Source organism: Morchella sextelata, assembly GCF_020137385.1.
Source record: "Morchella sextelata strain SCLS chromosome Unknown scls_25, whole genome shotgun sequence".
In the NCBI taxonomy this organism is placed as follows: Eukaryota; Fungi; Ascomycota; class Pezizomycetes; order Pezizales; family Morchellaceae; genus Morchella; species Morchella sextelata.
Genome location: NW_025408640.1, coordinates 271,405 through 293,383, shown reverse-complemented (window position 1 = coordinate 293,383; position 21,979 = coordinate 271,405). Strand labels below are relative to the sequence as shown.

General features: G+C 44.9%; 8 protein-coding genes across 8 annotated transcripts; 6 read left to right on the top strand and 2 right to left on the bottom strand.

The window, feature by feature from the left end:
- Nucleotides 1-2,050: 2,050 nt before the first annotated feature.
- On the top strand, nucleotides 2,051-2,343 carry H6S33_007999 (uncharacterized protein; the record flags this gene model as incomplete). The annotated part of the gene is made up of 2 exons (XM_044839688.1): nucleotides 2,051-2,177; nucleotides 2,213-2,343. The coding sequence occupies 2 exons, from the start codon at nucleotides 2,051-2,053 to the stop codon at nucleotides 2,341-2,343; spliced, it is 258 nt and encodes an 85-aa protein (XP_044688190.1).
- A 1,926-nt stretch (nucleotides 2,344-4,269) lies between these two features.
- Nucleotides 4,270-5,100, top strand: H6S33_007998 (uncharacterized protein; the record flags this gene model as incomplete). The annotated part of the gene is made up of 1 exon (XM_044839687.1): nucleotides 4,270-5,100. One exon carries the CDS (start codon nucleotides 4,270-4,272, stop codon nucleotides 5,098-5,100), a length of 831 nt encoding a protein of 276 aa, XP_044688189.1.
- A 2,582-nt stretch (nucleotides 5,101-7,682) lies between these two features.
- On the top strand, nucleotides 7,683-8,014 carry H6S33_007997 (uncharacterized protein; the record flags this gene model as incomplete). Its single annotated transcript, XM_044839685.1, has 2 exons — nucleotides 7,683-7,771; nucleotides 7,837-8,014. 2 exons carry the CDS (start codon nucleotides 7,683-7,685, stop codon nucleotides 8,012-8,014), a joined length of 267 nt encoding a protein of 88 aa, XP_044688188.1.
- An 835-nt stretch (nucleotides 8,015-8,849) lies between these two features.
- H6S33_007996 (uncharacterized protein) lies at nucleotides 8,850-9,332 on the bottom strand (the record flags this gene model as incomplete). Its single annotated transcript, XM_044839684.1, has 1 exon — nucleotides 8,850-9,332. One exon carries the CDS (start codon nucleotides 9,330-9,332, stop codon nucleotides 8,850-8,852), a length of 483 nt encoding a protein of 160 aa, XP_044688187.1.
- A 1,141-nt stretch (nucleotides 9,333-10,473) lies between these two features.
- On the top strand, nucleotides 10,474-11,082 carry H6S33_007995 (uncharacterized protein; the record flags this gene model as incomplete). The annotated part of the gene is made up of 1 exon (XM_044839683.1): nucleotides 10,474-11,082. One exon carries the CDS (start codon nucleotides 10,474-10,476, stop codon nucleotides 11,080-11,082), a length of 609 nt encoding a protein of 202 aa, XP_044688186.1.
- A 619-nt stretch (nucleotides 11,083-11,701) lies between these two features.
- Nucleotides 11,702-12,148, bottom strand: H6S33_007994 (uncharacterized protein; the record flags this gene model as incomplete). Its single annotated transcript, XM_044839682.1, has 1 exon — nucleotides 11,702-12,148. The coding sequence occupies one exon, from the start codon at nucleotides 12,146-12,148 to the stop codon at nucleotides 11,702-11,704; it is 447 nt and encodes a 148-aa protein (XP_044688185.1).
- A 3,120-nt stretch (nucleotides 12,149-15,268) lies between these two features.
- H6S33_007993 (uncharacterized protein) lies at nucleotides 15,269-15,919 on the top strand (the record flags this gene model as incomplete). The annotated part of the gene is made up of 1 exon (XM_044839681.1): nucleotides 15,269-15,919. One exon carries the CDS (start codon nucleotides 15,269-15,271, stop codon nucleotides 15,917-15,919), a length of 651 nt encoding a protein of 216 aa, XP_044688184.1.
- A 357-nt stretch (nucleotides 15,920-16,276) lies between these two features.
- Nucleotides 16,277-16,819, top strand: H6S33_007992 (uncharacterized protein; the record flags this gene model as incomplete). Its single annotated transcript, XM_044839680.1, has 1 exon — nucleotides 16,277-16,819. One exon carries the CDS (start codon nucleotides 16,277-16,279, stop codon nucleotides 16,817-16,819), a length of 543 nt encoding a protein of 180 aa, XP_044688183.1.
- Between the last annotated feature and the right edge of the window lie 5,160 nt (nucleotides 16,820-21,979).

The following is a 21,979-nucleotide window of genomic DNA, read 5'->3' as shown; positions in this document are numbered from 1 at the left end:
TAATAGCCTTAACCATAACCTCCCCGACTCGAGCTCGCCCGGGGGTAAAGAGGGCCTGTTGCTGACCTTTGGCTTCCGTTCCGGGGGTCCGTTTCTGTATGAGGTTTATGAATGGGAATGGTTAGGGATTTAAATCGGTGTTTGCTTCAGGCTGATGATTTATTTCTTAGGTTTTACCCCCGATATTTGATTGCAAGTGCTATGTACAGACTTGGAAAGACCAGAGAGTAGTGTGTAGATCAAGGACCTCCTTGCGTGGTAATAGATTCCGAATATCATTGACGGGCTCCCTGATTGTGGAGATGCCTTGCAAGCATGTCCCCGATTGCAACACAGTTTCATCGCCGCGGAAGACAGAGAGGACCGTAGGTAAGTCTGTATGGGTCAACTCCTACACAACCGAGCTGCAGGTTCTACCATCTATTCCAAGACGCCTACCGCCGTAGCAACAATCTCATCAGCACCGAGTCGAAGCATGTAGCTTCTCAAAGGCCCAGTGCTACGGTAACTAAGATCGAAGGGCAAAGAAGTGACAGAAGTCAGTTGGAGCTGCCATGAGAGAGGGCCGCCGGCGGTATGGAGCCAAGGTCGCGGTGCGACGGGGAGTAGCCTGTAGAGCTGACCGAGGGAGTGGCTAGTAGTGAAAGATGAATGCTTGTCAGTCTAGTCTTGGGAGCGGGGAGGGGCGGGGGGTCCGCGCCCCCCCGGGGGGGGGGCGTTTACAGCTGTGCCAGCTCGCTGAACACGGCCGTTCGCTGGCCAGGGCGGGGGAGTCGCGACCATGATCTAAAGCAAGTTCCACTAGGTGGGACCTGTTGAGTTAGAATCTACCCTGGCCGAGGGATTGGAGGAGGTGCTTTCGGTGGTCATAGGGATCGTTATTTGGCGAGCTCCATGAGGTCCTGGTCCTGGATCCTGGCAAAACATTGTTGAGCCGCAATGCTTGACTGTGCAGAGTGTGTAGGTACATGTAAGCACCCCTCAAAATGAACAGTTTGGAAAAAATGCATCCATATGGCTACATGTAAGCTCGCTTTTTATAGAACAGATAAAACAATTCCTATCCTAAAAGGAATACCCGAGCAGCGTGACCTACGCAGACAAGGAGGTTTTGTTGACAATCTGATAAGTATGATGCTAATAGATTAGATCGCCATGATTAGATAAGATATGACCGAGACTCCATGAAGAGGGACAGTTATGTAGTCATTTCCGCTTACGGAGGTTTCAAGTCATCATTCTGCCTGCGTGTTTCACCCAACAGCCGAGAGAAGTACCGGGTGTTGAGGGTAAGTGATCAGAATCTGATAAGTGAATACGTGTATTTGTCTTATCAGATTCTGATCACTTTTCGCTACACCCTAATACTTAATGGCGCGAGAAGAAATCACCGCCGTTCACAGGGTTTTGGCGAACACGGAGCTATTACGAACAGGAGGTTAAGAAAACAAATTCGCAGCTTGGTGTATAAGAATGGAATACGGGATCCTTGTAGATCTGCGGGTCTGTTTTTGATTCGCAAGTGCGATCTTGACAGCGCATATCTACATACATTGAAAGCCCGCGCTTGGCATGAGAGAGGGCTGTGATATATCTGAGCGCGGGGAACCTCTATCAACATATGCTATTCAAGCTCCATCGAATCTAGTCCCGAGCATCGCAAGGTATTAATATTCACTAGGAAGTTGGATTTCTTACCAAGATACGTATCCGTATCATCCTTAGGTATATCGCTTGGCTTTTGGCGGTCAACCACAGTTCTGACTAACCAATCGGAACGTATCTACTTTTTTCATGAGAAATGACCTCATCCCCATTCATGGCTGATACTGTTGATAGGATTTCGATTCTCCGAGGCATACAACAGAGAACGCAAGCACTGCGCGCGGATAAAATATATCTCTTCTTTCCTCCTTGGTTACCCAGATCCGATTAGGTCATCGTCTCAGTTTCCTCAGGCGGGTAATACTGTGATGCTAATGAAAGTGTCTCTTCCTACAGACATATAGAAGATCCAGCGTTATCGGCACTTATCGATATATCACTAGCCATGGTTGAACCCATTTTCATGGCAGTTGGCACCGCAATCGGTGTTGCCGGCCTGTATTCTACCTGTCTACAAGCGTTGGAGGACTACGAAGCAGTGCGGAATTTTGAGACGGACTCCCAGCTACAGGGTGATTTTTTCGAAGCTCACATATTTCTTTTAAAGAGCTGGGGAAGAAGAGTGGGGATTGGAAACGAGATGAGTCAGCACCCTTGCTTGGACGCAAGATCAGAGGAGTGTGCGTTAGTTCAATGACCACTCAAACACTTCCAGAGGATCTGGAGCGACGCAGATAAATTGTCACGAAAGTATGATATGAAGCTTGTGGGGACTGCTGTAAAAGGTGGGGTGGGCACGCGAATTTCGCTTAAACCCCGGATGGTTTCCTTAGGCCGAAAGCTTGTCTGGGCTTCGAGAGATAAGGCCAAGTTTAAGAGACTTCTCGAAAATCTAGGCCAGATCACCCTGCAGCTGAACGACATTACATCGGCCGGCGATCATATAAAACAGATACAATACAACGGTACAAATGACACGAGTCAGTGGTGTAAATTGAGAGTTCTTATCGAGGGTAAAGTATCTAGATATTTATATCCTAATATACATTTAACCAACTTAGTTATCATGTACAGAACAAAGAAAGATGTACCTAGATTTTATTGGCGGAATATCAATGATCGATCAACAGAATGAAATCAATTCCATTCTTTCCCACGGCCATCCGCCGGGCAGGGTCGTGCCTAATGAAAAATTCCATGCTTGGCTTAAGAAAGATGCGGACGAGATCAAATCATCTGTTCTATGGGTTCAAGGTGACCCGGGCACAGGCAAGACGTGGGTGTAGCCTTAGCCATACAACATCTGAAGGGGGATTCTTCAGGTCCCGTTGCATTCTTTTACTCCTGCTATAAGATAGGTTCAAGAAGGTCACCTATTTTTACCCTCCGCTCGTGGATCTCCCAACTCATTGATCAAAGTCCTCGAGCCTTTGAAGCGATAAGAAATATCCTCCCAGAATCTCCAACAGGCATCGCAGATTTAGGCATGATGTGGCGCGCGTTTAGCGAAGCTATAAAGAGTGTAGGTTACTGTCACCTACTCTAGATGCTTTGGATGAGTGTTATGGTCTGGAGGAGTTCCAAAATGATAGCAAGAGTAATACCAAGAGTATTACTAAGAGTGGAGAGAATATTCTTTGGTTCATATATGAGCTCCTACGCCATACCCACAAGAGACACGTAAAGATTCTCATTACTAGTCGCTGGATGGAAGAGGTCGGGGTCGTGCTGAGGATGAGAGGCTTCGCAAGCACTGATATCTCTACGTATACTCCCGACGGACTAAATATCTCTACGTACACTTTCGACGAATAAGTTTGGACACGTCAGAACCCCCACCAAATAATGGACGGGTCACCGAGCGGCAATGAAGATATAGTGTGTGATAAGGAATCAAGCCAGAAGGGGGATTTTGGACAGAGTCGTCTGCTACAAGAATACCTTTCCTGGCGAGGTAGTTTTGGGTTATTCGATGAGCTCGACTCTTTAATCTCACACACCAAGCAAGAGCTGTGTCAGTTAGTTCTGGACCACATATTCAGAATGGACAAAGATGATCGTGATCGAGCGACTTTTATACTTTGTCTAGTTATGGCTGGTCGCCGTACGGGCGTGAGCTGCCAAGGGATCTCCGATGCACTTGCGCTAGATGCAGACCCCCTCAGATTCAAGGAGAACCGCTCGCAGATTGACCCTGAGTGTGAGATCTTTAGGCTCTGTGGACCACTTGTCACATGTTCTGGCGTTACAGGGCCTCCTTACCTTTCAGACCACGATCTCCCTTGGTCCTTTCTTCGTTCGCGTCCTACCCTTCACTTTAGTAACAGAAATTTAATTCTGTCGAAAAGATTCCTCACAATCTTTATCAATCACCCACCGAAGACAGATGATCATTCTTATGCAGACTTCTACCGCTACTGCGAGTGGAATTGGGGTAGATACTATTGAAGAACCTCTGGATACACTAGGACCGAGTGCGTGAGCCACCAGAGAGAGATTCTCGGTTCGAAAAATCAATTTGAGGCTTGGGCATCAAAATCTGACGTTGAAGACATGAGTGTTTTATGGTGGCCTACGCATTTCTCCGAGGATCTTTTGAGGATCACACTGTTTGCACATAAGCATACACCTCTCACATTCACTTGCAAATATGGTTTGGTAGAGATGTTTACGGAGTTGCTGGCGAGCTCGAAAGATGTTCCTCCAATCGCATTCGTGCTGGCGATGTGGTATGGTCATACAAAGATAGTTCAGTTGTTACTTGCGAGAGAGGATCTCAATCTTGAAATTCAAGACAATGTGATCCTACGGTCACTTGATGTAGCAATCTTCAGAGGACATGTCAAGATCTTAGAAGCCTTGCTCGAGCAGGAATATTTCAACGTCAATGGCGCGTTCGATGTCTCTACGTATGAAACTCCAGGCTCGCCCCCATCTGGAACAAATCCCGATCTGCTCTTGCGCCGCGAATACTACTACGAGGGTAAATCGATAGGCTTTGGAAGTCCGTCCCCTCTCGAGCAAGCGATATATAGGAACAACAAGGATATTGTTCGATTACTTTTGTCTAAACACAAGCCTGCCCAAATATCCAGGTTCAGGACAATCTTAGAATTCCACCAGATAATGCTTATGACGGAGGCCACTTATCTAGGCTATGGACGGACCGTTTCCAAAGTGTTTTTCGGCACATCTCTCAATATCAACGCTGTGAACACGGCTGGACGCACCCCGCTTGACCTTGCAGTAAGCGGGACAGATGATGATTTCGATGTATGGGTAATGATGGAGGAAAGGGGAGCGTGGTCAAGTGATGACTTGCATGCTGGCGTCCGGTTATATATCAGGACGTTGAGGGTTTTATTCCTGGTAGCGGGTATTCTTCTTGTGCTCGATATGTACAGATCCTTCCTTTCTGGGAGTGGAATTTGGACATTATCGGCAATATTTTCAGGGGGGTTGTTCCTTTGGGTTCGTCTTTTTCGTGCTGAGTGAAATTGCGGAAATGGCTTGAATTGTTAAATTGTACCAGGTTGTGCGTGGAACTTCTCTAAAGGTTTTATCCTTAGTTAGCAACTTTTTCTTTCATAATTCGATTATATGTACACATTCATCGAAAACAGCATAGTGTGACAATGTGGACCTGAACATGATTCTCGGAAACGACATTTCCAATTCTTTATCAGTTCTTACTTTCACTTCGAGGAAACTAATCACGACGACGATAATCTATAGGGATATATTTGATGCTCAACCTCGGTACGAATATGCAAATAGAGTACTTACAGCATTGAAGGTAGGGGCGAGCTCTCACAGATGACCTATAAATATTTAGTACAGGAGGTAGCTACTCACATTAGTTTTGAGGATTTGCGTGTGTAGTGCGCCGAAATATTCATGTGGCCGGTCATGTAGCCAGGACTTTGTGCAGATTTCTCGTATTTGAGACTAACAGGACTCGGAGGTAATACGAGGAGAGCAGAGAAGACGGTAGCGCTTGGCGCCAAGTGATAATTGGAGGGCGACAGATCACGTGAGAGAGGGATGCTTCACCCGCGATGTACATTTTTCGTAGATATTTTTACCTCGCCGGGCGTTAATTCATAGACTTATAGTCCTGAAATTGAATCTTCTTTCAGCACAAACTCAAAGATCGTGTGTTTTGTAGATCAATTAGTCCTCCCCTCTCCTCCGGTCATATTGTTCATTTCAGCCACCATTATGGTGTACATACATTATTTCCTGAGCCACACTGGCATCTATCATTTTACTAAGGCCAAGTATTCCGGTAACAGTACGTTACGCGCAGTAAAAACGGTACCTCTGATGAGCCATGATTATGAAGATAGCTATAGACAAAACACAAGTCACCGAGGGAGACCATACTTAGCGGTCAAGGCTTCTTTCAAATAGCCGAGAAAACCGTGGTGAAAAGATATATTTCCAGAGTCCAAACCCCCTAAATATCGTTTGTGCATCAACCGAGTAGTGGTTAAAGTTTTAGCTAATAAGCTCATTGGATCGTGATAACCAAAAAAAGATCGTGATAACCCTAACCCTGTTTCGTTTGTCGCATCTTTTTTTTTTTTTTTTTTATTCATTACGTTTGTCGCATCCCTAGCTACTGAGAAATGCAAAATGCCGTATATATATATTCTCATATGATCCATAGAACCTGAATTTGTATCAGGATAAAAGGGTTTTTGAATTCAATGAGATATTCTGCGCAGGCGGGCTTTGAAGTATGTAGATAAATGCAGGTTCTAGAGTTCTACTATATAAATCCACTCAATTAGTTACTTCATCCCCAGAACTGAACCTAGACTCGTAAGACAAAAGGGGTGTCAGGATTTGGGATTGTTTTGATAGATTATTACGGCAAATATATATTGTCATTGACGCATTGATCAATGATCTGTTCCAGCTCCGGAATAAACCCTGGTCCAATCGGAGATTAATTCGGTATCTTTATATTCATGATCCTAGCTTAAAAACGTTTCTAACCCCCATATCTCTGTAAACCCTATAAATGGAGCTTAACATCAGATCCCGAAAGCTAGAATATCGATATCGTCCTTCCCCTTCCGAACAAAAACCTGGATGGACAGCTACGTCCTCAAAGATAGATCTCCCACACCGCGCGCGGCCAAACAACGCTGTAAACTCCAACGCTAGCATCACTTCCGGCGCCAGCCAAGCTGCATGCAATGGAGTACCTCACAGCTTATTTATATGACCCAGCTGCCTGTCGTATACAATCGCGCGCCCCAAGCGTGGGTTTTGCGATTGCAACTGGCCCCAATCCAGTATATCTTCTTAGTGCAGACTCCCGGAAGGTGCACTTCCTTAATATCAAGAAGACAAAAGTCAGGCGCAGTGAGGAAATGGCGGTTTGGCAACTGACACCTCTACTTGGAGGGGGATACGTTGTGCTTGTACGCCGCATATCAGCCGCACCGCCAAGAAATCATTCAGACGCCTCTATCTGCTGATGCTGTCAATGACCGTGTTGGCGGGATTTACCGACTGTTGCAACCCACCGATTGAGTTCGCAGCGTGGCACTGCATCTCCGATTTCCGGGATTGCTCATGCGGTTCAATTGCAATAGAAGATGTAGATAATATAATTACCACAGCTAGTATCTTCGAATTCTAGAGGAGAGAAGGAGGTTGAGGTAATGGCTACAGCTCTAAATTCTAACATATCGAGTTGCGTGCGGCTGTAAGGAATATAATATTCTCTCCTCCCTGGCGGGTGAACTGCGGAGCGCCAGGTGTCTCAGCCATGTGAGGCTGAACATCACGTTCTGAAAACACGAGATGCGTGGTACTGTTGGTAATGTCGATAATCTATTTTGAACGCAGGGCTGAAAGTCAACTTTGTGGATCTGGTCTTGACGCTAGATACGCTATGAGTAGAGACGGAGATGGAGACGGGGAATAAAAACCCACCTAATTCCCCCTTCACACTCAACCAGAACTCGCTCTCCAAGCTCCCTCTCAAGTTGACAATTCCGAAGCATTCCCGAAACATACCATATACTATTCAAGACCTTTCAATTCCTTGACTCCCCATAATGCACACCTTTACAAAGACCCTCTCCGTCCTCCTCTTTCTCCTCTCCATCATGACATTCTCCGTCTCTGCTGCCGACACATTGGAGAAGTACTACAACCACCCCCCCCCAAAACTCCCCCCTGCAATGCCGTAGGTTCTAACTGGAGAAACAGACATACGGCGGAACTCGAGGAGCGGAACCCGGTTCCTGGCCGCGAGGATGTGATCAAGGGAGTCACTGGTGCTGTCCCTGATGTCGTGGAAAAGATTGGCGCGGGGGGGAAGGTGCACGTTGAGGTGGGGCTGGGGATGATGGTAGGAGTGGCGGCGGTTGTAGTTGCGTGGTTGTGAGTTTTTGGTGTGGGTTTGACGGGAGCTGGAGGGAATTCTTACATATTTATGTCGTGCGTGGATGGAGTTGGCTGGGATAGTGATTGTGATGAGTTATGAAGTATTCTGAAACGAAAGTAGTCTGATAGCTATAATCTAGCTGCATTCTAAAATTTACGCATATATGAAAATTCTCTTTCGGTCCCTATCGAATTAGTATTTTTACCTGGTACAGTACCTGAACCGTTGTGAAATGCTGCGGTATTCACTATCAGCGTGCGGTTCGACCGCGGTTGTGACACGGTATTTCTGGCAGCATGTGAAGTTAATTCGGTATTTTCATACGTATACGATACTCCAGCACTAAAGGCGTAGATTGTATCGCATAGTCTTGTCTAGATATACAGAATCAATGCGCGCATCAATCAATGAATATATTAATAGCTTTTCCGTAGAGATATTTATGAACCCTGACCCTGGCGAAGTAGCTGTTTGGGGCCACATTCTGATTTCTACCTATCGGACACATTCCGGCCACGCTGTGATAGTGCTGGATTCGAACACGGTCCCACAATCCGACTCAACCTATATAACCCGTTGGGCTGCTAGACTTCTCATACATCATCCTCGCCGCGTTTCTTCGGTGAGACCTGAGAGAACAACGGGTTTTCACGGTGATCAAATTACGTTAAAAGATGTTTTTCAGTCATTCACATTTTGATTGATCATTCAACTTACCTTGAGTATAATTAAATACAGCCGAAATCATTTAATAACTTACAAAGAAACAAAGGAGTAACCATAGAACTGCCCGCAGCTTCCGCCAACCTACCACCCATAAAGGATCAACCACCGCTCATTCAACATCGGGAGCTCCGCTATCGCCCGCACCTTTCTGCCTACCTAGCTGCGACCTTTCCATCGCCATCTCCAACCTCTCCCTCTTCCTCGCCCGTAGCTCCGCTGCCTCCGCCGCCAACCTCTCGTTCACCGGTAATGCCTCCTTGTGCGCATCCACCACCGCAAACAGACCTTCAACGCAGTCAAGGTACCTCTCCCGCACCGCATGAGCAAGCTCATCGTTCTCCTTTGTCTTGTTGTTCTTCCTCTCGTATGCGCGTGTGATCTCGTCCAAAGACATGCGGAGTGTATTGAGCTTAGTCATGCGCACGTTGAAGATGGGTCTCCACGAGACTTTCTCCGAGCCCGGGTTGGTGACCAGGGCGCGAAGGATGGGGAGCGAGATGATGAATCTGCGGCACTCGGCGATGAGCGCGGTGGCCGCGGCGGGGTCGAAGATAGGGGGGTCGCTAGGGGCGCTGCTTTGGTGGTCGGACATTATGCGTTGGTGAGTGGCTGTTTACCTGCTTGTGGTTTGGAATTGTGGGTGTGATGTCTGTGGTATGGTAGAAGGGGGAGCGATACGCTTTTATAGATATGAGCTAATACCGGGGTATAGAATATAAACGTATTTCTGTATCGGAGATCTAGAATTATTTCATGGATATTTTTAAGCGTTGGAAAGATGATTCGAGCTAGAATTTCTTTGCTATACATTTATCGTCTTGTGCATACAATCTAAATTCGCTTTAACGTAGAAGCCTCCGAATACTCACATGTCTGTCTTCAATCTTAGTCCACAGTTCTCATAATGTCTGGCAGCATTCCTAAATGGGTCATATTCGGGAGTCGAGTACTTCATTTTCTTTGTGAGATTTCTCTCCCTCTTTACCATTGTTTAATTAGTAACTCTTACTACATCTACTATAGGCTAAGATAAGTCTTGATATTCCGACACACATATCGGTAATTATTATGGGGTGTTGATTCTGTTCTCTTACGGGGGTGTGTGGACGCTGAGGGCGCGCCACCGAGTGAGAATCTATGATGCGTTGTGGCTAAGCGACAGCTAGAAGGTATTTTCGTTTCAACACCAAAAAGACAGCCTGATAAGCAGTCCTGGAGATAGTGGGACGTATCTTGTGTGGAAATCAGAGTACCTTTCCAGCTGTCCGTCTCCCTCTATATAATGGGAAGACGGGTTAGGACGACAACGCTTGGCTCACCAACTATCACTCGCTTTCAGTAGCCGTGGGTTTCACGAATTACAAGCCACGCACGACAGGGTGTCTGGTGAAACAATTGTGGAGCTCTCTGAGCTGTCACCATAGCTGTATAACACGAGGGATAGAAAAACAGGGCAAGTTAGGATTGGATCACTATTCAATACCTTCGTGACTTGGGGGGATTACTGCGAATTCAACGAACACACATCTACCTCGATTTCAATTATACCAATGGGACATTTTGCAGTGACATGGTCTATAAGTACACCTTGATCCACGTCTCCACAACTGCAAACACCCTAAGACATCCGGCCAAAATCCCAGAAACACTCCGCCAAAACACCTCCCCACCGCAGCGCAGCACCCACCACGAAAAACCACACCACACAAACCCCACCACCACCACCAGCAACAATGCGTACCGCCGCCGTCAGCGACAACGTCATGTTCATCGCCCTCACCACGCACATCCTCCAGTCCTACCGCTCCTCCCTCACCATGCACGATAAGGCCCTCTTCGCCCCACACACCCCCTCCTCGCCGTACACCCCCGCGCACCACGCCGCCGCCGCAGCCCTGCTACGCACCTACAACGTCCGCGATGCGCTCGACGAGGACTTTGACGTGCTGGCCAAGGACATCCTGCCGGAAGACTACCAGGGGAGGCTGCGCGGCGCGGCGCGGGGGTCGGGCGCGAGCTATGTCCCGCTGAGCGGTGAGGAGGCGATGGCCGTGCAGGTGTATTCTGCGTATCGGCGCGCGAGGAAAGAGATGGTGGACTGTGTGGAGGGCATTGTGGGGTCGGTGGTGGGGGGGTGGCGGGGGACGGGGGAGGAGAGGGAGTTGCTGAGGGGACGGTTGGCGGCGAGGGGGGCGGTGGATCTGCAGCGGGGGGTGGTGCAGGGGGATATGGATGCGGTGGTGGTGAAGTGTGCGGGGGTGGAGAGGTTGGGGTATGATGATAGGGGGGATAGGGTGGTGTTTTTGAAGAGGGGGGAGGCGGGGGGGTGGGTGGAGGTGTAGGGTTGGGATGCGGGCTTGTTTGGTTTTGAGGGGCGCTGGCGCGGGCTTTGTGGGTTTTTTTCTTATTTATGTTCTTGGTACTAATTCTTTCGGAGTTATGCCTTTTTTATGGTCTTAATACTAATGCTGTAGGAGTTTTCCTCGTTTCTTTGCTTGATTGTTTCTTGATTTCGACTATTATATGTCGAGGTTCGCGGTTATAGCGTAGAATTGCTACTTCTATTGATAATATGATATTCTCCCTCTCATGTCTTTAACTAGCTTGATATAAACCCTTGAATAATGGATGTGAGATGAGGTCGAAGCGTAGAAAAATAAAAGGAGGAACGTTCGAGGAAGTACATTTTAATTTCTGTAGGAACATAGGAACACTTTGAAAGTAGAGATCATCTTCTCGCTCATCCACTCCTCCTCTCAGCCGAGACATACTGCGTTGAACAAGATATATGAAAGCGAGATATTGTTTATGCCTTTATAAGGGCATTGAGACGTGAATATTTCAGAATAGAGAAGTTCACGTTTCTTGCTACTAAGAAATCAGACGTGAAAACCCAAATCATATAGAACACAGAATATTAGAATACATAACACCAGCACATCCATGTTCCAAACCCACAACCTAACTCCCTCTCCACCCCTCCCTCCCCACATCCCCCACCCCCCACTCCACCCTCCCCTCCCCCCTCCTTCCCTCCAACCCCCTCACCCCCACCGTCGCCACCGTCCCTCCCGGCCTCGGCTTCAAGATCTCGCACAACTCACCATACCCCTCCAGCGCAGCCAGATACAACCCCCACGCCCTCGCATACGTTTCCTCATCCTCCCGCGTGCGCTCCGGCGTCTCGTCGAGCGCGGCTTTGAGCCCCTTCAGCGCTTGGTTGTGCTTGACCAGCTGCTCATACTTGACGTCCATGAGTGGCGCCCAGTTGACGGTGCGCGCGCCGGGCTTGGAGAAGAGGTCGCGGTAGATTCGGAGGGTGGAGTGGAACTTTTCGAGGAGGGCGAGTTCGGTGTGAAGGGGGTGGGGAGCGGCGGGTGGGGAGGGGGGCGGTGGGGGGATGGACATTGAGATTGAGGTGGTTTAGGTTCTGGTTTGGTGGATATGGGGTGCCGGGGCGGTACTATGGGTGGTTTATTTGGCCGGGGAAACGTATGGGCGCTTGTATATATACTTGTAGATACCACCGTTCTCGGTCATGGCTTTTCAAGGGTCTTTTGTGGTGTTAGAGGAGCGATAGTATTGCGTGGCGCGTTGCGTGGCACATGTGTAGAATAGGTCGATTCGACCATTCGTACGTAGAATGTTGTCCTATGTCAGCATTGTAATGGCCGACTCTTGCATGCTGGGTGTATTAGAGTTCGGTGTTTTCATAGCAGCCGGTAGCGGGGTGCAGAATCCAGCTGTAGGACGTTTGTTCCCCTTGGTCCTTGGATGTAAACTTTGATTGTTGTAAACCGTACGATGTAGCATACTTATATGTTTTCCCGAGAGTCAGTTCAGAAGCTGAAGAAGTACTTATGAGGGGTGGAATGTAACTAACGGTGCTCCTTTGACAGTAGTTCTCGTACGGCCAGCTGGTCGTTGGGGTTCGGCGCCGGATGCGCATACCCGCCTGAAGCGTTGCACGGTGATGGTTGTGGTGCCTGTTCCGAGGGGTAGCACAGGAAGGGTGATGTTTGGTTCTACGTGTGCGTTTTGCATGAAGAAGGTGCAAGGACACATGTACGTATACCTGTTACGTGCGTTGTACATGTAGAGATAAGTACCATCGATGCGCCATATCACAGGAGCACCTTGCATTTCATATAGCTATCTGCTATATGTAGATTCTTTTTTGACATTTAAGTTTTGAAACATTGTGTGTGCGGGCTAGGCGGTTTAGCGTTGTTCATTCGGAGCATTGAGTAAGTACATGTACATCCGCCGCGTGGATATGCAACGGCCCTTCGGCGCTGATACGAATCAGTGGTACCTTTGGTTGGACGTGACAAAGCGAGTGATATTCCATGCTCAGAATACACATCCGAAGAACTGTAGACAGTGGAAGTCACACTCGGAATATAATTGAACAATGCTGTCCCAAAGCATGGAATATCAGCTACGCCAGTTCATGCTCGTGGGCCAATTAGCAATGGGTCAGATGATCTATAACCAAGCTGTCCTTCACGAGACCGGCCGTGTCAATTCAGTTTGGGCAACTGTACTTATAACATCCGTATTACACGTAAAGCATATTCAATAGTAAGATGTAGCTTCATACTCGCATGGACCTTTCGTCACGCGCATCAGCTCGACGGGTACCGGCATGTTCAAGCGTGACTGAGCTTTCATTGATCCGCTGTCATGTCAGCATGTCTTGTTCCGAAACATTGTAGTGTACAAGTACACGGGTGACAACATGTATACGTATGAACAATATGAATTCCCATGCTCAACTAAAAGGACAACATCCGGGGCTATCTTGGGCTGCTTACCTTCCTGCGCTCGCTTTTCCCATTTCGGGGGTGTCGCCCGTGGAACTTCTGATTAGCACGTATGTACACAGACTGGCCACCGGTGCACACCGCGGCCACGATTCGAATTGAGTTTCGGGTAACGTCGGCTTACATTTGTCGTTGGGCACGATAAAGGCGTTCGTGGGGTGCTGCTATCAAGCTCATGCAGGTCTTCGATTCTTTACACCTACCGTTGCTAAGGGTCTTTCGAGAAATTCTTTTATCCGTCCGCTATGTTGATGGCAAGGCTCCGAGTGATATTTGATGATGCATCTCCGGTTTACCGCACGGCAGGCTAAGTGGCAATAAGTTAGATGATTTTGACGCCTATTACACCGCAAAGAGTGGTGTTCTTTTAAAGTGAAGAGAAAAAACAACACACGTATATAGGAAAATTACAAGGAGTACGACGACCGATATAGTGTACATGCCGAGAAAGATAAACATGGTTGGGGGAGGAAATGATCAAGTGAACGGGTTATAGTAACGGATCAGAATGCAATGAGGTAAATGGCGATTGGGGTAATCATATGACGTTCAGTTTATGTACGTTCAGAATACTTAGAAGAACTGGTGTTTGTTAGTAGAATAGATATTAAATATTTACCGCCACCCCACTCAAGCTATACTTAGGCCGCGCGGGAAAGAATCTTCTATTCCCACTTTCTTATTCACTAAAGAGAAAATATCGCAATACGGTAATACCTCTAGATAGAGAACTCAAACACCCCATTCGTTGAGCATACCAAACTATACGACCACTAGAATAGCTCTTATTTTTTATATTTTCCATTGCCCAGTTGGAATTATATAAATCGATAACATTCGACGTACAGCCACCCTGCAAAAGTGTTCGTGATTCGCTCGTTCAAGTGAGACATCCAACATGTTTCAATTGACTAATCACTGTGCCCAGGTTGTGAAAATTTGAGGAGCCCGCAACCCGTGAAAATTTGAGGAGCCCGCCCCCGGTGAAGATTTTGAAGCCCTCAACCTGTGAAGCCGCATTCTATTAAGCCGCAACCAGTGAAGCCGCAACCAGTGAAGCCGCAACTAGTGAAGCCGCAATTTACTTGTGAAGTCTCAACGGATCCGTGAAGCAGCATATATGGTACGGCGTCGACGCAGCCATGGGCAAGCCAATAAAGCTGTCGAAGTTCAGCTTTTGGAAAAGAGTCTAGCTCATTTAAAGTTAGAAAAGGCTCCTAAAGCAAAGACTGCAAGGAGGCAGATGTCGTCTGCTGAAAAGGGAATGATTATCGCTTTCTTCTTCTGCTTTGGCTGCATACAGACAGTATCAGCAATTATTGGCAGGTGTGTTCACTATCCGACTGTCAGTATCAGTGGCTACATATATCTGAACTAGCTAATAACCATGACTACTACTATTAGACCTTGGTCGACAATCAAGAGCTTTATTCAGCGTACTATTCTACGAGATGGAAATAAGGACAACCTTCCCGGTTCTGGTCGACCATGCTTGCTTAGCCACCGGCAAAAGAAAGCACTTATGAAAGCAGCAAAAAATAATCGGAGGATGACAAAGAATGAATTTAGAGATAAATATGCACCTGGGGTCTCCCTTGCTACGGTCGATCGAGTCTTACGATAGGGAAATGTGAAGAAATGGCTAGACAAACACCGCCCGCTTTTGAAGCCTGAGCATGTCAAAAAGTGGCTAGATTGGGCAATGCAACGGAAAGACTGGGGTATTGAAGAGTTTATGAGTGTTATTTGGAGCGATGAGTGTGCAGTTGAGAGATCTAAAGACCCTCGTCAAATTTGGGTCTTCAGAGAACCTGACGGGAAATGGCTCGCCGACTGCATCTATCCAAAGCCAAAAGATCGTGGTATTTCTCTGATGGTTTGGGGTTGTTGCTATGGGAGAAATAAAGGCCCTTTGGTTCCAGTACCCGAGAGTATGACTGGTATCCGCTACCTTAGAATTATCAAGCACTATCGTCCGTCAGTTCTCAGAAATGCTCTGATGATCTATCCCTATGTCACTTTTCAACATGATAATGCACCAGTTCATACAGCTAGAATAATCACTGAATGGTTCGATCATAACAATATTGAGGTGGAAGCCTATCCACCTTACTCTCCAGATCTTAATCCTATCGAGCATGTATGGGTAGAACTCAAGAAAAGACTTCAACAACAGTACCCTAGAATTGCAGATACCAAAGGGGGACCACCTGCTGTCAAGAGCGAACTGGCTCGAGTTCTGCCTTTAGTTTGGGAAACTATACCTCCGGAGTTCTTTGAAAAACTTGCAGCATCGATGCTCCGAAAGGTGGAAGCCGTTATTCAAGCAAAAGGCTGGTATACGAAGTATTGACTTCCTGGTGTTGAGCGGATACTGGATGATGAACTAGTACTGGACGATTCCGGAAACCTATTTGTAGTTTTACCTATTTGTATTGTATTTTACTATATCTATTTAACGGGCACGGTGTTGAATGGGTCGCAAACCTCTGTATTTTTGATATTGCCCACCGGCACCCACAATGTCCATGGACGCCACTGTCTCACGTCGATCATGTCTCACTCCAGCGGGCGAATCACGAACACTTTTGCAGGGTGACTGTATATAAAGCCTGTAACGTACCCGCAGGAAGTCAGACACAAAAAGAAATCCTGTATCAGTAGGAACCTATACCCTTTTATCAATACAACTCAGCTCCCAAGTACACATATGTCAAGCTCAAAACAGATAGACCAGTCCCCACTGCAGCCTGTGCAGGAACCCACGCCCAAGGGCAACCGCCGCCAGCCACCCAAAACCCAACCTCCTTCTGAATTCACAGGATGGGACCGCGATCAGATCTTTGCCGTCACGAAGGCCATCCACCTTTACTGGAAAACATTAATGATGTACATCAAGCTCGTCACCGGTGCTGGCTCAGAGCAGATTACCTGGGGCCCCATGTGGGATATCAAGAGGACGCAACTGGAACAGTTCAAGGAGTATGTAAATGCCGTCAAGGTATGCTTCGCTGCTAAACAGGAATGGAGCGACGAGGACCATTATAAATATTGGGATTTGATGGATGAGTATCGCAATGCCAATATTGAGTTCTCGGTGTTGCTGAATACACATATCAAGTATATACCGCTGAATATTGCGATAACTAAGGAGTTGGAGGAGTTGGAGACGGGGAAAAAAATAAGAAGGGCAAGTATCGTGGGCAGGAGGTCAACACCTCCGACGTTACCTTCTCCTAACTACCCCAAATGAGAGATAGGTGAAGGAAGATTTGGATGACCGAAAACCAACCAGAAATTATAGAGATCGAGAGCATTTACAGGAGTAGGAAGTTTATTATCAGGCCATGTATACTAGTCGGGTGGTTTCATTAATGGTGTTTCCTTAAACATTCTCAATTTAGCTGTCTTTGTTTGCTTGTTTATTAACAGCTCAAGGGTTCTAATAGTATCTTTTTTGCTCAACACCTGTCGATGATTTAAAATAAGCAGCTTAACAATCCTATATACATGTAGTTAGCAGTACTTTTACAAGTCCTATAGCTAGACGATTTAAGAATACATTATTTCACAGAATATCAGCAATATGGGTGATCAATTTTACCGTTTATGATGTTATAGATATTATATTTGCTAGCTACAATTCTATTCCTTAGGCTGAATTAATGGTGTATGGGTCTGTACAATTATTTACGCAACATAATTAGGTGTAGTGATAGCAATTGCAGCTGCGGCACAAAAGATCACTCTCATAGATCCTGGTGATCCACTCTAGATATTTTTCTTGTGTCTGCTGATTTGTCATCAACAGATAATCTCGGCAGGGGATGAAGTTAGGGATCTATTCCTAAACTGACTTACCATTTTTTTTTTTCCTGTTGAGAAGAGAGCATGATTGATGATACCTGTAACCGGACCATTTTTCAACACGATTTCAAATTTCTAATGGATTTTCAACCATCACACATGTAAGATTTTTTGGCTCTATTAGATGATAGCATTTGCTTTCCTGTATACTTCTGTAGAGCCGGATAATTTTTAATATTTGTTTTGGTTGAATTATTGAGTGCTTAAATATTGGATGTTTTGTGGATACATGAACGAATGTCAGTAATATTAGAGCCAACTCAAGGTAGGTTAGTCTCATTATGGGACACGCTAGTTCCGATTATCAAGGTACTCTATGGCAGAGTTCGGTCAATTCTTGAGTTATAGTCAACAATTTTTATTTTTACCATTTAAATTTATATACTACCTGACGGTGATTTCTGTAACTCCTATACTTGAATTCTGTAGTACCATAGGGCACTCCTGCTTCCTATTTATCAAGTATCCAAATACAATATAAATAGGACTTATTTACAGAAATATTGATGACTGATTTTGGAGCAAGCAGGAATAGTCTCTCGCAATACTTCAAAACTGTACAGGCAATTATCTCTTGTATAATACTTAGCAGTGGATTAGAAGCATTCAATGAAATTTAATTCGCAATGGAATGTACGAAAAAGGATAATTTGATGTTGAAAAGCTTCAATTTCTTCTGTTAAATTTTCTTTTTGATATATGAAGTCACTCTGACTTGATAGTACTAAGTAGGCACAGTGTTGATCTATTAAGAGTCCAGATTGTAGAGAGCTGTAACAATTGTTAGTGGTAGGGCATTGTAGTAAAAAAGCAAATCAGTCAACCCTTCTCTGCCTCTATTAACCTCTGTCCTACAAAACATTTTCAATTCCTTTAGCTTTTCCTCCAATAGCTCAAAGTGAATCTTTATCGGGGAATATCATTAGTTGATTTTCCTGTTTATCATGTATATATCTCTCTCCCATTAAAGATTGAGATCCATCGGGATTATTATTCATTTTTGAGGTATCAATACAACAGCTCTGAAGCAGCAATAATTTAAAGGATTGTCCAGAGCGAATATGGTTAAACTGTAATACAGTCATTTCAACTGTCTGCTGTGGGAGTACACACAGGGCCCGATTACATGGTGAGAGTTATTGTTAGAAACCAGTTTCACAGTAATATGCAAGTACCAGTAGTGTAGTTAGCTACCGACTATTAGAGTAACTACATTCTTTACGCTAGGATGGGGATCTATTAATGAGAGCAATGACTCACTAGTATATGCCTTGCCAAAGACTAGAAAGCTGACCAGAGTGAAGCTTTGAATACTCGGTGATCCTCTGTATCCCTTGAGTATGCAGGTCTGCTGATAGTAGCAGAGGCTATGCCTGGGAAGTCTACAATAACTGGAAGCTCTACAGCAATAATTAAGTTTAAACCTGAGCGGTAACTCATTCCTGCATGCTCCGGTGATGTGGTAACGAATGCTGCAGGTGTTATAATGGCTTTGACTAATATTGATTGCTTTGGGTATCAGAATCACCTGTTGGAACTTAAAGAAAAGCGGGGTAACAGTAGTATTTTTTTCCCGACCGAGGAAAGGCATCACTGGAACTTAATAAGGAGTTAGGAGCAGAAAATAGAAGTCTTCGAGTTATAAATACTCACCCTCACTCTCGCTCTTCAGTCCGATCCTCTCCAGTCTTCATCAGAAAAGAAAAACCAAGTTCTTATCGGTAGTAGAGCATTTAAAGATTATTGAGTTCTACTGATAGTATCTTTGAATAATCTGCAACCTGATTGCCTGGGTTGCATGGCCATATCTATTCCATCCTATTCTATTTCTCTTAGAAGAGACTCCAGTTACAAATAATCCTCAATGATAAGGGTTGTTACCTTTCACAATTATAACAGTTTCGAGATTCACTGGTGTCTAGTATCAGCAAAGTGAATAGAATAGGATTTCATTCACCATCTGGGTCCCTTAGGGAACACTTACCCTATTTCAGAAACCATTAACCTGATTCAAAACTTCTAATCCAGCTTTCAAATGAATATCACAACTAGTCCGGTTACAGGTATCCCCCACTATAACCCTTCCCACTGTCACTATTGCAAGCTATTTCATATAATTCGCTATAGTCACATGCAGATCGATCATAAATATGAATCAATATGAACCAGAGACAAGTGATAGTATTATGATGTTCCAATCTACGCTTTACGTAGTGATCTAAATCTAGTATTCGAATTATATATTCTTTTTGCCTCTGATTACATTGCTTCTTGTACTTGACAATAGCCATGAGCTATAACGTCTACGGGTATCAACCGGGCTTAATTTCAGTAAATCTAAAATAACTTGATCTAAGTTGTTTGAACACAATTCCTTCGTATGTTTTTGGTTCCGCTTCCGATAACGTTATACCCACACAAATACAGCGGGAGAAGTCCAAGTTTAAAAAATCTATATCACTCAATAAAATCCATTTGATTAACAAATTAAGACAGAGAAACTGTACAGCTTTACAGTCACTACAGGTTCTCTGTCTCATATCTTGATAAAATATATTTCCCCATGAGTAGTTACATTTTTATCTTAAGGGTGCGAGTAGCGAGTATTCCGCAGGGTATAAAGGAGGTAGTAGAGGTCGGTGGGAGAGCCCACGATAGGGGTTCTGAATGACTTTAGTGCTAGTAAGGGTCGACGTGATAAAGGAGCAGCACTACGGTGGTCTCCTTGAGTAAAGTAGAGGAAATAATATTAGATAGTAATAGACAGCGAAGGTACAGAAGACAGTGTATATCAGAGGAAAGAGTAGAAAGAGAACAGAAGCGAGTGTGAAACCTCCTAATATACCTAAGGAAATTCCAGCGATAATAAATCCAAAGTGACTCATACCCTTACGACCAATGGAACCCGATAGAACTTAATAGAATCTTTCTGACTAATTCAACTCCTCGTAACCCAGTGTGTTGACTAATCGATATATGAAATTTTATTCGTGGTAGGGTCGGCCTCAATAACTAATAAATAAGGAGGAAAAACAGAGCCTTAGGGTTAAAAACCTGGAGAAGAATTTGTCAGAAGAAATACTATACTAGTTATGACTGCTCAAGTTATCCATTACAGCATAAAATTGGTGACAATTCAGAACAGTGAGCTTTCCATCCCTTTTAGCTAAACTCTATTTATAAAATTGGCAGTTGAAATTGAATTTACTGATTGCAGATGATTTTCTGGTCTTTGAACCTGCGACACTCTGATGCATGAACTTTAACCCTGTTACCAAACAAACCGGCAACGTTTCAGCTATTTGATCCTTCGACTCCTCGATCTCGCAACCTTCTGAACAATTGATAATATAGAAGAGATTGAGTGGAGAGATATTAATGCCATGCCTTTAAGGAAAAGAAATGCTAAAAATATCATGGAATTAAATAAAAGTATGGCAGCTAATAAACTTAGAGTTGAAGGAGATCGAGTAGAGGAAATTGCATTCAGAATAAGAGCAGAAATTGCATTGAGAATGAGATCAGAAGCTGCATTGGGAATGAGATCAGAAGCTGTAGAAGGAGCTGGAGGTAGCAGATTGGGAGAGGAAGGGAGATTTGCTGGAGACTCCTTTATTTGCTAATAATGAAACAGAGTCGGAAGAAGAGTCTTTTAGTATGGGTGAAGATTCAGATGATAATTATCTATGCTGGAAAGGTTCAGGTAATTTTGAACTGAGAGATACTGCGGATAAAGGTTGGCAGGCATTGGAGCGGAGTACAGCTCAGGAAGTATCGTTGAAGTCAATATTTAAGAGCAGGTTCAGTTCCAATACATCAGATTACTAAATCAGATCCGGACTGTTGCCTAATCCTGGTGTACACATTGGTATTGGAATTTGGAAACTCATCCAGGAATGAAAGAAGGAATGTTACTGGTAGGTAGTTAAAAGTTAACGAAGCTGCTTCGTTTTTATCAATCAAGGGTTTACTTCAATTATAGCTTAATTATTTAGCTACCATGGACCTTGCTTTGCCCGGTATATTTGGTGAGTTTTCTGAACAATCAACTGTGCCTACAAAGATAGAACTGACTTGGAAGGATATTACTAAATGATTGAAATCAGAGCGGGTTCGAAAAGGATGGCAGTTTCATGGGCAATAGAGAACGTGGCATAAAATGATCTGAGGTTTTCGGACTTCCTGCTTGCACTTCTCATAGGATTCAGCAACTCATGTAGGTTTGATGACTGTAGCGATCTTTAACCGTTGTGATTTTGTAGTAAGGAGAATACGGAAATGGTGTTCTACCTGGATTGAAGATCACGTAATCAAAAAGGGGTAACAGGGAATTGACAGAAGAATGAGCGCTTAGTATAATAATGAGAAAGTAGTGCTTTTTATCAAGTGTGAAATTGACTGTCTTGATTACACACTTTTAGCTCAAAAGCTTGCTGCCTATATTGCTCTTTATTTGAGTTCTGAGGAACACGATTATGCTGAACTTTCGGATTTGAATGAAGTTATAACAATTGAAGTCAACGGAGAGGAGGATGGAACAACAACC